This window comes from Styela clava, chromosome 7, assembly GCF_964204865.1.
Source record: "Styela clava chromosome 7, kaStyClav1.hap1.2, whole genome shotgun sequence".
NCBI classification, from domain to species: domain Eukaryota; kingdom Metazoa; phylum Chordata; class Ascidiacea; order Stolidobranchia; family Styelidae; genus Styela; species Styela clava.
Window position 1 is genome coordinate 18,279,949 of NC_135256.1, and position 15,236 is coordinate 18,295,184.

The window sequence follows — 15,236 nt, forward strand, 5'->3', positions numbered from 1 at the left end:
GGATTTGGGACTGATTCTTTCAAGATTTAACCCTAGCACTAATACAAAGGTCGACTCCGTTCTGTCTCATATTCGAGCATAACATGTTGTGACATTATCCTACTCAGATAGCATAAAATAATAGTGTATATTGGGCCACGTGATTTTCCACTCCGTGTTAGAACTATTTTAATTGAAAATGCTCGTATAGTTCGAAGAAATCCAATCTATTGTCCAGAACATCTGCCATCGTTAAATATGTAAAAATATGTATCATGAATGAGTGTAGAAATATACTGTAAAGTTCCAATATAGATAGCGGAACAGGATTTAGGGTTATAATCAATCAGGCTTGTCCATGCTGGCAATGGAAATATTCCATTACTGGACCAATTGCTCTGAAATTTTGCAGTGGAAATTATTTTTCGCTAGAAGACTATACTTTTATTTATTTCAAAAATTTCTGTGGGTTTTCTGACGTCATAAAAATTGCACACTGCCAGACTGGTACTTTGCGCATGTTCGCTGCATTTAGTTACCTTTGTTATTATTGTAAGCAACGTTATTAGTATAACTATCAACTAGTGGAGTGGATGTTTAGCATGTAACATGGTCATAAAACATGAAAATTAAGGAAATGGTTCAGGAATTACCCGGATTAACGGAATTATTATAAACAGTCGATGATCAGGAAATTGATATTTGCTGAATGAGCAGAGTGACTGAGAAATAGAATAAGAGTGCCAGAATGATACTGAATTGGACATGAATTAAGTGGGTCGTTATGTTATTATGTTGTTGTTGTTGTAAAAAACCGCTTTTCTCTTTAACTTCTGGACCAATTGCTTTAAAACTTTCAGTGGTAAAAAATTGTGCTTGTCGCCAGAAGGCTATTATTTTATTAGAATCTTTTATTTTCATTTTTATTTCTTTTATTTTAATTTTATTTATTTCAAAAATTCCGTTTTTCACTTCGTTTTCTAGACTGCGGTACCGGTACTGTAAAGGATTTCATATTTATAATACATTTGTGATTCGGATAGTGACTCTTCCCGTCATATTCATACTAGGTTTCCTAGCAGTTAGTACCGGTGTAAAATTTCATCTTACGCTATTTGATTAATTTTTTGTTCCACAGACGTTGGAAATATGTCTAGGGTTATGCCAAGAAATTACAAAAGAAATACTTCTAGAGGTTGACATAAAGAAGACATGGAAGTTTGTTCATTTGTCATTGATAAAAAAAATTGTTGTTTTTCTGAAGCTGTTTACATTCTTTTGAAAATTGTCATGTATTGTCCTTCATGTGATAAGACGAACATACTATTTAATATGCTAGAAAAATGTTCTGTTTAAATTGTTAATCCTAAGACATCTAGGCGTTGATGGAAACATTATGCGACACAACAAGGTTTATTTTGTTGTAGCCTATGCCCATCCCGTCCACAAAATGTTCAACTTACCACAATATTTTTCAGTTGAAAATCGCGCGTAATTTCCGATTCATTTCCATAGCAACACTGTGCAAATATGACAAGATAACTGAGGGGTGGGTGCAGCGCCGGATTACCCATTAAACAATATAAGTACGTGCTTAGGGCACCAAGCAGAGAAGGGCACCACATAAATTTTAGAGCAAAATTTTATATAGTTTATCGGTGTTTATTAAAATATTACGAGTTCACCAGACGACTCAAACTTCAAAATGTTCGATTATTTTTTGTCGTCAAGTATCATATTAACCTTCTTTATTAAAAATAAACACAGAAACTTTTTTTAGACACGAAATAGGCCTATGAGTCGTTTTCTTAAATTATTGTTGTTTTTTCTTCCTAGTTTTCTCCTTGTTGCTGCATTTTTGTTCTGAAAAAATTCATTTTCTCTTCAACAATTGGACCAATGAACTATTTACACTTTGTGGCAGCTCCACGATCGCATTTCAACGATCTAGTGGTCAGCGAAGTCGGGAGTTTTTTGATAAGGTAGGCCAGGGCGGTCCAAACCCTGTCATGCTGATACATTCCGTGCGCTCACAGAACAATTTTAGCGTATTTTTGTATCTAATGGAGGAACGCTTATGAGTTTTTTTTTAGCTATTCCAACTGGGGTTTGGATCCCGAGATTCAAATCCCTTTTCTAACGCTTTGTGCCTTTATTTTAGTAAAAACACTCCTCTGTTTTCAAGCGTCGGCCATGTGCCAGTGACAGTGACGAAACGCAGAGCCGACTTAATTCCGCGCAATCCAGTTATTTTTAGCTAGGTCCCGAAATACCAACTTAGACGGACTTGGTTGGTATTTGACGATGGCACTAAGCTTGCTCACGCTGCAAGTTTTTAAATTACTCAACATAACAATTCGTGATAAAATGATTGTCGCAGGAAAGATGACATAAGGAAAACAAGGCAAAACAGTTTTGATATTTTATCATACGTGGTTGGAGTAAAAAGGGAATTTTAGTTATTATTTATAATTTTACGAAACCAGATGGCAGATTTGCCAGCATACATATCTTATTATTTTTTCGAAAATTATTCGGAAAATATAAAATAAAATTATACAATACCGGCGTAATACGCTTCGTCGACTCGCGAAATTACTGTGACTAAGAAAAACGCCGCAAATCTTATATTCGATAGTTTTACCCGCGGACATAAGTTAAGTTTTACCAAAGCACGACGCGTGTGAAGTTCTTTAAAGGTAACAATATCTACCCAAGGCAGTAGTATTTCAGTAAAACAAACAAGCTAGCTAGCTACATGTAGGAAAACATGCCGCAGCTAATGGTAGATCAGCATTAGTGACAGAAGAACTTAACTAAAACACAATTAACTTTGGATAAATCGTGTCATAAAAAGTGGTGTCCACAGCTATTGTTTTTATCTCGGTATTTTTACTGAAATACCTCGACGAGATAGTCATGTTACGCATGAAATATTTTAAAACGCGTTATCTCCATTCCTTACAAGTTAATTCAAGCAGAACCGTTCGTCATATCGAAGTCGCATAGCAACGTGGGGAAACGATACGCTGTGTTAGAACGACATTCTACACTCTGCAGGTTAAATTATGAATACATACATATTTCATGATTTTAGGTTCTGTGTGTCAGCTACATACTAAATAATGCACACTTAACAGTATACAAGAATGTTAAAAGTACAGGGAGTGTGTCATTGTTAGTGTTTTGGTAGAAATATCACCGTAAATTTCAGAATTCGCAGGAATGGAAGTAATCTGGTAATGCAGTAATGATTCGCAGTGAAAGTTGGTTACCCGAGCCTCAGTCTATTATGCGTCTATTAGCCTACAACCATTGAATACCGTCGCTTATGTCTTTATTTTTTTTTAAAATACTGAAATAACATTGATTATTGCATCTTAAATTACTCAACCACTCTGATTAACAAGTCTATGAGCTCTCTTTGGTAAATTTTTTATTTCATTTTCTAAATTCAACCTTTGAATTAAACAGTGAGACTGGTACCCTTAGAATGGCGGTGGATAATATTCAAACGCTTATAGAGCTTGTAATTTGCAATATTTAAGTTCGTTGTTAAAAAATCACTTTGAAAACGATTTCTTCCAAGATTGTAACACTGATTGACCTAAGCCACTTAGGATGGGAGAAGGACGGCAAATAGTAAACACACTTTGACGTTGACCAACCAAACTTAAGCCAAATTTATATACAATTAATTTGAAGACAGCAGCCGAAGCTAAAAATTCTCAGCAATGATCGTTGAAACAATGTTTTTATATTATTTGTCTATAGTTTATTCTCTTTACGTCATGTATGCTTGATAAATGATGTCAGCGTCAGTTCAGCTAAATACCGCGGACGATCGTCATGTTGGAAAGACGATGCCGACGATTAAGCCTAACGTGCTGTATAGCACTGCTAAATTACGTATTGACAGAAGTACCATTGAGGACTCGGAAAATTCAAAATATGGATCCACAAAGGACATAATGAGAGCACTAAGTATGGATGATAGTAAATGTACTAATAACGATTTGCAAATCTACAGGCCCATAAAATCGAATTCTCGAACGAGCAAGCGTAGTGTTATTTTGCACCCACCATCTCCCTGCGCTGGTGTGTCAGACGAGTGCATTGCAATGGTCAGAGCATGCAGTCATGATCATGATTATTCCGGTCCATCACTGGAAGTGCTATCTCCTCGATCTATGAATGATGGTAAAGACGTTTTTAAGCGGCAAAGTATTTCACCTGGTGTAATAATTAAGCGCGAACCGGATGAAGTTATAGACGTTTCGTCTCTGGGAGCTTCCAAAGAAATAAATAGAACACCTAGGCCTGCAAGATATAGACCGGGCAGGATTGTGTTGGTTCGAAAAGGGTCGATTGACTTAAAAAGTGTTGCTGGCGCTCAGAAGGATCTATCTTCCGCGGCTGTGGAGAAACGGTCAACAGAGAACGTAGTTTTTCAGGCGGATACCAGAATCTTAGGAAGATGCGAAGAACCAAAAGAGCGGCAATCAGAACGAGATTCAAGTTTCACTCTACGAATCGGCAATGAGTCTAAGATTTTTAAAGATTGTAACAATGATTTCGATGGAGACATAACGTCTCCGAGACCAAGTATAACCCCTTTTCCACCTGCCGAGAAACGTCGATCAAGGCGGAGCTCTTCGACTTTCGTGAAAAAAGTAGACCTTGTCAATGATGACGCGGTAAAATTAGACAAAGAAATCAAAAAGGAGCCCGATGACAAGGATAGTGAAAATTGTAACGTCAGTATAGATTCCGCTTACTCATCTCTAAATTTTTCTTCCGCATCTAAACCACGGACTCCCTCTGGAAATCGACCGGCTTCTGGAGGTAAAAGAAGCGCCACTTGTGGGCTTACGTCGTCATCGTCATCTGGGGCGTCTTCCGATGAATGGAGTGACCTTGAATCTCCGAGAAACCCGCAATCAAATTCAACCACATTATTAACAGATCCCGACAATGCTGCTACAGAAAAAGTCGATTCAGATATTGAAAACGAATCAATCACCGTCGGAGTTATTTCTGACGATAAATCGAGGTATGCTTCAACATGATCCGTAGACAATATTATGTATGTGCCAATTACAAGGTTGATAGATAGACAAAATTGAATGGAGTTATTTGATTAGAGGCCATCTTGTACAAGGCGACCACAAAAATTAGAACTCAGATCGTTTGGAACATATTCCGGGAAAACATAACTTTTGAGCAAAGCGTTCTAGATCACTGAAACTTTTCGGTGCAATCATACACAGAAGTTCAAGTGCTGAAGTGTTAAATAAATTATCGTAATTTTCGTAGAAGTAATTAAGAAATTTATGAGTTCTGTTTTTGGGGGTTAACTTAACTAATTCATGAAGGCATGCATAAGATGTTTTGCTCAAATTTGAAATCCTTGTAAACTATATAACTCATTGATTATGATTTTTGTCATATATTTCCTTTCATTTTAATTTATTTTATGTCAGGGGGAAAAGTCCTCGTCCTTCCATAACGGCGTCTCGTCATCATCGAAAAATAACGTCCGGCAAAAAACTGAAAAAGCATTCCGCGCAACATAATACGACAGAAGTAACCACAACAAATCCTAATACTTATCAACAGAAATCACAAGAAAAGATACAATTTGTACCGACTCCACCGACAAGAAAGCCCAAGAAAGGTGACAACGCATTTATAAGTTGGTGTTGTTTGCATGCAGTTCTTAAATTAAACGAATTGTTAGTGAATGTTTCTGCATTTACGTGGCTCAATTTGCGTTTCTTTATTTAAGTTCTTCAAAATGGTAGAAATAAAGACAGCAAAATTGTTTGGAATTTTATACCTCATCCTTTATTCATTGATTAATATATCTGTAGCGCGAGGCGCAATGTATTTCCTTAAATTCATAAAAATGACAAACAATTAACAATTAAACAATATAAACGGGATAGGGTAAAATATATTATTTTTCTTACTTGACTAAAATTCGTAACTCGTAGTTATAGAAAGTTAGAAACACATCAGATATTTCATTTGGATAATTTTTTATAGGTTTTCGCTACTTATAAATACTCTCCTAATCAATGTTAAGGAATCTATGCATTGTGCAGGGCACAAGTTGACGAATTATAAATAATTTGTATAGTAGCACCATGCAAATATTACGGGTTTGCTTGTTTCATCCTATATAAAATATACAACTTAGGTCAATTTTACAATAAAACGCATACTATTTAAAGACACGCATAAAAATTCAAAAATATCAGAAGAGGATTACAAATTTTTTGCATTGCAATATAGGAATATGTGCTTTTTGAAGCTTACGTCTGCTCTGGCTGAGCTCTTGATAATTATCGTAGAGGAAGTGATAGGAAGGAGAGAGTGTTTGCCTACTATATTAGTTTTCAATTTTAACGACTGTGACATCCCTTTTCTCTACTACCAGTAGTGCACGTGCTTCAGCGCAGCATAATAAAAGTTGTGTTGTGGCAACGTTTTCTTTGTTATGGATTTAGATTATGTCTCGGTAAACTCTGTTTTCGTATTATATAATACAATGTAATACCTTCCATGGTCCACAGGTAATTCACGCTTACAAATTCCATAAATGAATCTGGAATTTGATAATACATATTTTTCATGTCCCGAAAACTTACACTATTTTTTATAGTCGGTCAACTTTGAAAAGAGATTTAAATTAAAGTTTTCATTCAATGAATACTTTGTAATCTTTGGCACAGGCCTGATTGAGTTTATTCTGATATTTTCTTGTTCATTCTTTGAATGACTTTCATTTCCTTTGTTTGCATTGTTATAATATTGTAATCGCAGAGCAGTCCTTGAGACGTCATAAATATTAAATTAATATTTTTCTAGTTCAAATAAAGCAAAAAGAAGGTCGATTAGTAAGCATTTTCGCCAATGATTTACAATGACATTGGGAAATAATGGTGAATAAAGCTTATAATAATCAATACATCAAGCATTACATTACAAAATAATTGTTTTGTATAAAGCTTTTTCATAAAACAAAAATGTTGAAGAATTTGAGTTTTCCGTCCCACCTAGTTAAATATTTGTAAACAATAGTTAGATACTCTTCGGATTTGGTATTGTTAATAATATATGTTTGATAGAAGTAAAGCAATGCCTGCTTTGTTTAGGACTTCTAGGTTCTGGGTATTCAATTTATCAACGATACGAAGATGAGCATACGAAGAATAACCAGATGCCTCGCTCTCTTTTATATGTTTTTTTTGGAGTAAATTAGAAATCAGTTGATGTAACGGAGACCAACTATACCTATCCTTAATATAAATAAAGATGGCTATTCTATAGAATTTTTTTTTCTGTCATGGTTGAACCATGCTTGCCTGAAAAAGTCTGAGCTATAGATCTGACGAAATTTTACACAAATACATTTGTGTTAGTGTTCAACAAAACTTCCGATACACATTACAAAGTTAAATTAGTTTCCAATGCACGAATAAATAAAAGTTTTACTTTTTTAGGAAAATATTACCGATCGGTGCCAATGCGATTACGAGCTTTGCCTACTTCGTTCTGGGAAGAACCAAATAGAACAAACCCTTCATCTTATACTATTCTACCTCCAGTACAACCTTTGTTCCATCAACATGAAAATGAGGATATTGCAGGTAAAGCATTTGAAATTTTATTTGTGAGATTTCCATTACCGTCCTCATTCCGAACAAGGCTTTAGGCAAGCAATCAAATTGAACTGTCTAGCTAATATAACCCAACATACTGGATTCTTGGTGGCATACTCTGTACTTTTTGATTGCTCGCCGAACTAACAGTCCTTGCAAATACCTAACTATTAATCTGTCAGTCAGCAGTTTATTTTTACACATGCCGAAAATACACATTGTACATACAGAATAAGAAAAGATAAAAAAAATGCATTTCAGTGTGAAGGCAGAGCTATCTATGACAGATATTGTATTAAGCATTGGATTAATTGAAACCGCTATAAGCACATTCCTAAAGGCCTATATATTTAGTTCAATTTCAATACGGACCATTTATACTTCCCTAACTTTATGATTGATATGTAGTGAATAGTGATTGATTTTTATGTTATTCCTTAGTAATCTAGATTTTCCCAACATTTAGTTTACAACGATTAAATCATTATTAAGTTAGTGCTTTAAAAGGTAATGCGTACAATTTGAAAATACTTGCCACCGGGTACTGTAATCTTTTATAATGTATATCATTTTAATAATGTCTGCCAGTATCCTAGAAATATTTTTGCCAGCGTAGTCTTGCATGACTACCGCCGCACCTCAATTGTAAATTTAGGTAATGTTATAAGCTCCTACGATGGTTTGAGATGTCATTTGACCTGGAACGACTTATTTTAGATAAAGTTCAATTTTTGTGTTCGACCTCATACTCGAATGATTTTATACTATCGAAATAGATATATACTACTACTCAAACATACATTAAAATGCTTTACGTAAGAAACTACATTTGGCTTGATGTATTATATATATATATACGACCTTGGTCAAAAATCGAAATTAATTATTACGTATATGGTTGTTTCAGTAGGGTAGGCATCGCTCCGTATGTTTGTCTCTGTACATATTACATTGCAACATGCTAAGTTCGGCATACATCGAAATTACTACGTTTTGGGGTATTATTCGGACATATATGTCATTATGACGCCTAATAAGCATTTACAATAATGTGTGTTCATATCAGCTACCCACACAAGGTAAAGAAACTTGTATTTTGGTTATGATTGAGTTATTAGTGACTTACTCCAAGTTTGCTACTAAAATAAATGGACCTGGCCCAAAATCTTCGTTTTTCAAGCAATTATCTGAGGTGAGATTTAGTCTGTTCTAATTTTATCACCAAGCAACAAATAAATTTAAAAACTATCAAAAATTCACTTTTGAATCTATCACCCAAAAATTACTTGAAATACGTTCGAAGCGATTTTTACAATTTGGAATGCATAACGATGGTATTTGCATGCGGACCTATATTTTATGTTCGTTAAATATTTTAATTAATTGATTTAGTTTTCCCAATTCTATTTTTGGCACCTTTATAATAATTCAGGATAATTCGAAACGATTTTAAAATATATAAAATAAAACGACTTTACTACGCAGACGACCTAACGCTATTTTTAACTGCTGACTATTTCAGCTCCACGCTTTGATGGTTTGACGTCATTCTTATCCTTGAATTACGAAATAAAATAAATGAAGACAACTCTAATTTGTTTAAGATTTTGTAGCAGATTGATGTAGCAGTTCGCTAGGCGGGATCAAAGATGTCGAGAAACCCTGGCTGCCTTACCATTTCCAAATCATGATTCATAATTTTATGACAGTTGTTTATTTAAAACGTGTCTGGTAGCCGTAGCATGGAAATGGAATTAGGTCTTATGGAAATAAGTAGTTGCTTTTGCGCGTCAAAAATAGATATTATATTTCTAAGTGGTGCATTGTCTTGATTTCTATTTTAAACAAACCTAAAGCGCAGCGGTTTCCGAACAGCGGTTTTGTTCGTGCGGCGCCAAATTATCAGGGGAAAAAACCCACGGCACACTGATACGAAAAAATGTAGCTTTTTAATAAAACTCAATTTAGTGATCGTTATTGTGTACTTTGAAAAGTCAATTCTTCGACCTCATCTCTGCCTGGTTGTACTTTGAAATGCTGAAAAAAATCACTCGAGTTCTATAAACTACGTTCAGCAAATAAATAACGACATACAAAGGTAAAATGAACTTATTGATTCCTATACACAGCATTTAAAATAAGAAACAATAAAACATTTATAAAAAATACAATATCTAAAATATGCAATCATATTTTAGTATGTTTAACACAATTCTGTTAATTTTCGCGTCGCACCCTTTGAGAACCGCTGGTACAACGTATGTATGGGATTTTCACAGCTTTGCCCCGATCAATATAGAAAGGTGGTATGTTTAATGAAGTCAAAATATAATATTCTCGGCTTGCCATTAGTCTTCTATTGTTCGATAACGTGGTTCCAACGTGGTTTAGCCCCAACTCACGACTCCCATGATTTAGGGTAATTGGGTTATAATACTTATAATACCTATGCTTGGATTAATATCTCAAATCAATGCGATTATTCAGGTAATAGAGTAAATAATTTTGACTGATAATTGTGGATAAAATCGAGAATAAAAACCATGAATGATATTGTTTTTTACAGCAGTTTGTTTTTTCGAAAAATCATCGAGTCTGAAATAAGAAAATAAATGATATATATTGCAAACGTAGCAAGCATCTGTTTGGAATACTGCAATAAGTATTGCAATTTTACGTACAAATATTCCCGAATAAATTTGACAAATTTGAGTTAATATTTCAAACTCTTTGTGCTAGAACACAATTAAAAAAAAACTAACTTTTAAAAACTAAATGTGAAAAGCAATTTTTAATCTGAACTTCTGAAATGAGCATAAAACCCATCCCTCGTTAAAAACCTTTTGACTCCAACTGCAGCTCCACATCTTCGAGATAACGAAATTTCTAGTATGAAAACGTTGCGTTTGGTAAGGCTCATTCTGTTCTCATTCGCCAAAAGCAACACTGAAATCACAGCCTTGCTGACACAACTGAACAATACTGAACGCTCGTACGCTGTGCTCGAAAATTTCTTCTATTTTGGAAGTTGTTTGAAGATGTTTTTCATTTCCTCTCGAATAATTATTAATGCGAACTAGGTAATTCATTTTTAACCTTACAAATTGAATTACTGGCAAAAGGTCATAGTTGTAATTTACGTTGCATCACTACGAACAAATAGTTTTTTACATGCCTTTATTCTGTAATTTTGTCAGGGCCAATAAAATCACTGCTTTTTGATAGTAAATCAGATAATACAGGGTATTTCGCACCAAATTAACTAGGATTTTGTTGAAGAAATATTTCTTGTTCGGTATTCGGTAAATTGCAAGTAAATTTATTTCCCCTCTGTTGTAGTCAATCAAGTTAATTTAGTCGAATAAAATGTTTTAGCATTTCTACAGGTTTTGTCTAAATACCCTCGGGACATCTTCATACTTGAAATCAATCTAGTAGTGGAAGTGGAATTTAGTACTTTTAACGCCACATAAAAACAATGACATAATATTATGAAATGGGTTGTATCAAATTACCGACAAAATATTCCATATTCGTTATGGAATGCTGCTGTCTGGTAGAAGCGGAAACATAGAAAGCTTTGTTTCAATAAATGTGCTAATTGTGCCATACTGTTGTGGAACGAGCAAATCTACCACTCCGTATAGTGATTCCTCAGTAGCACGTTTTTATCAGCGAAAAGTGTATAATTTGCACATATTTATAGTCACTAATTTTCATTATTACAAATTCTCTATTTGATCATGCACCGTTCTTATGCTTGATTTATCCAAAGGTGAAAGGGGTATATGTCGCATTTTTGTGTTTTAGGCCAGCAGGGTCTTGCGCATGCATCCTGTCTAAAACATTTATAATATCTATCTGTCATATCTATTATATACCATTTTGCTCTATTCTTGAACGATTTACTGTCTCGCTATTAATAATTCTTTCTTCAAATGAAGTAGTCGAGTTAGATGAAAATGTGCGCTTTTATACCCTGAATGATTTCGAAGTAAGTCTGTGAAGAGATTCAGTGACTGCTTTTATCTGGCTGTGTTCGGAGCGAAAGGCGAAGCATCGTTTAACGTCAATATACAAAAATTAATTTGAACCCCAATTTTGCGCTGGCTAAGCTGTTGATTAGATAGATACTCTATTGATACTTTACTTACGGAGTCAACAGTTTTTTTTTCTCGAACCTATAATTTTCCTCGAATGCGTAGTACTATTCTGAATGAATGATTATTACTACCTCAATAGAATGTTAGCATGACAGGCTTGACAGCCGTATCATGCTGAATTCCAGGTGTTAATACTATTGCTACCATGATTATATATTCGACTAAATTTATGCATGGCAAACTCTGGAGGACAAATTTTGAGAACGAACTTCTTACCCAGATTCAAATTGTAACGGGACTTTTCCAACATCCTGCATTTTATATTATTTCATTGACAGATATCCGGCCAGTGACGCCTCCAAACGAAAAAGAAACTTCGGGATCAAGTCGTCAAACTATATCTGCTACTGGTTGCGATCGGCCCAGAAATCGAACAATTATAAGGACGGGCGATACTGATTTATTGCTCAGATTATTTGATAAAGTTGAAGCAAAACAGCAAAATCAAACTGGGATAAGAGCGAAGCGAGGAAGGTGGGTGGTCGAACTTTTTGTTAATAGTGATGGCTATAAGAAGACCTTGTAATTATAAAGGTTTCATAATAACAAGTGCAGTAAAAAATATTGCCACCGTTTACTTTTAGGTAATTTAGCAGCGAAATCAATGTTTGTTGATTGGAGTAGCATGTAGCTACACTACTGCTTCGTGCTCTATGTCCCTGCAGTGTCAGTGAATCGATATGCGCTGACTGCTAGGACGATTTAGAAAAAGTCGGCTATAATCAGTAATTTGAAGATTTTGCTTTACATTTTCACAATTTTTTTTTGTAATGCCTCGCTCGAACAAAATCAGGCAAGCAGTTTGCAACAATTATAAGATATGTATCGATTATTCTTATTTAACTTCTTGTCTGGTGGAGTCTTACTTTGGTCAGACGAAACGTTACAGAAAAAAATTTGTGAAAGTTTGATGCAAGACCGTTAAACCACGAAACCTGAATTGTTGATGGTAAAACTTTGAAAAACGATTGTTTTAATATCTTCATTTATTTCAGACCGAAACGTCCATCATATTGTACAATGACCACTTCTAGGCGGAATCACAACGACAATCCATGTATTATGAATTCAATAACAGAAAAACTATTTCCTAAACTATCTCTGGGTCACCGGCATCCTATCGCTGCCATGATGACTTCCTCAGCAATAGCAGCGTCGGCTGCGCTACCTTTACGACCTGTCTCTGACGCCACCACAGAGGAGCCAACACAGAGTCACGTCACAAAATTCAACGGATCTGGTCCTCAAGACTTCAACTCCGCTATGTTTTTAACGGAAGATGATTCACCAAGCTCTAGTTTAAACTTTGGGACCGAGGTTGCGATGGAAATGTCTTCATCGTCCCCATCGCCGACACTTCAACCGAAACCTTCGCCAATCCTCCCGCAACTGGTTATGCAAAAAGAATATTCTCATCTTTTAAATGAATTGGCTGCAGTTTTATAGCCAAGCCATTTTGAGTGCAAAACTGAATAGTAGTAGTTCTTGGTTATCTAACTGAAAAAATCTAACTCGTTATCGTTCCTCTTTTTCGGATTTCTAATTATAGGGTGGAATCAACAACTCGTTTTAGAGTTTTATCTCCAACAACTGCACTCAGAGTGCTGTGGAAATGTATCTTCATAAATAGTACATTGATTAGCCTATTTCGGAAGTTTGATCGCAATTGGTGTAAAAATGGACTTTTTTGACTGAAATCTACACGCCGAAATCGTTGGTTAGTTGGTTCTTAATTAAATACCTTTGTTCAAGTTATTATTCACAACCTATCGTTAGAATTGACTGCCTGCGTTTTAGTAACGTTTATAATAGTACAATTTCACGCCACCACCTCGAAGAAGATCTCTAAGACTCAAGAGGTAGAGAACTTTTAAATAATGCTAGGGATTTTTGAGTTCAAAGCAGCTCCGCCAATTGGTCATAGGGCTGGGCATTTCGAATCGAATAGTAAATTATTCGAATAGGTTTAGAGCAAAATTTCGAATCGTCGCCATCTTGTTTTTTTTCCGCCAATGTTCAAGGTAAATTTCTTATTTTTTCAAATTTTTTCAAATCAATTCTAACATACGACTCTTTTCTGTGGTGAGTTATTGATGAAAACGTGTTTTTATTGTATGTGAATGCTGAGCAATTAGTGATATATTCTACGTTTTCAGTAATTTATGTGTCTGGAGAACCTAATACAATAAGAAAGTTACATACAATTTCATACCTTCCAAGTATTCGAGATTCGATTCGATTCGAAAAAAATATTCGATTCGATTCTGAAATCATCAGGTATTCGGAAATGCCCAGCCCTATATGGTCACATTCTAGCAAGTAGCAATAATTTTATTCTTTCTAAACACTTGATATTCTATCGTTTTCCTTTGTCACATTGAACGTGAAATATTGAACCACCTACTCCTTATGTTTAACCGTTATCCTACAGCTGCAATACTAACACTGTTCACTTGACATACAGCAGGATATGTATAGCGCCATTATGGCTCGGTTTATCACGATCCATAAACATTAGCGTGAATATGTTGAACGTCACACAAAATTCAGTTTTCTCATTCCAAGACTTTTTTGAAAAGTCAACAGTATTATTGTGCCTAATTTTGCTTCCCCTTTTTCACCCTGCAAGTGTTTAATTCTACTTTTTCATTCAATAAATGGAACTTGTATCGCTTTATGGGCGACTGAAGTGCTATATTTCGATCATGTTATCTACTCACGATTATTTTGCTTTTCCCGGGGTGGTTGGTCAACTTATCGAAAGCATGAAAGTTTGCAACAAGGATTTAGTCCATGTATATATATAAAGTAGTCGATCGTACGATTTATATTCAATATTCGGCGCTCCAGAAATGTGTGTACCAATATGGAGGTAACTAATTTTGTTCGCCCATTTTACATGAAATTGTGTAAAGGGACAGAAACCTATGAGCAGGGGGTACATTCACTTAGCTAACACACACAGTCCGCGAACTCATAATAGAACTAAAATAAGGAAAATCGGAGTAAAATTATGGCCTGACCATATCCTGGTACACACACGACGGTAGTACCCAATATTCTACAATGGAGTGCGAAAAAAAACCATGACTTCTATCAGAAATTAAAAGCAATTAGAAAATACCCAGCTGCTTCACAAATTCTATTATGTAGAGGTGGACTATAGAGCCCCCAACAAATCAAGCTCTACCACAAGGCCACCATGTATATGTTATACGCGCAACAGATTGTCCGACGCGGTAACCACATAGTCATCACTAAGTAAGGTATAGAGGTTCAGTGATTTGTGATTCGATGCATGTTACTTGACACAATGCAATATGTGTTTCTAATGATTTCCATTTCCTGATAATATCCATAACTGGGTCTGCCTTTGCGACAATCTTTCCAATGCCATGGCTTTGCTATAGAGACGCAAACGTCCGGT

At 35.2% G+C, this 15,236-nt stretch overlaps 1 protein-coding gene across 1 annotated transcript; it reads left to right on the forward strand.

Annotated features, from left to right (window-relative positions):
- Positions 1-3,478: 3,478 nt before the first annotated feature.
- Positions 3,479-14,451, forward strand: LOC120328161 (uncharacterized). Its single transcript, XM_039394579.2, has 5 exons — positions 3,479-5,032; positions 5,463-5,656; positions 7,488-7,634; positions 12,088-12,283; positions 12,805-14,451. Exons 1-5 carry the CDS (start codon positions 3,786-3,788, stop codon positions 13,253-13,255), a joined length of 2,235 nt encoding a protein of 744 aa, XP_039250513.2. The 5' UTR covers positions 3,479-3,785; the 3' UTR covers positions 13,256-14,451.
- The last annotated feature ends 785 nt before the right edge of the window (positions 14,452-15,236 follow it).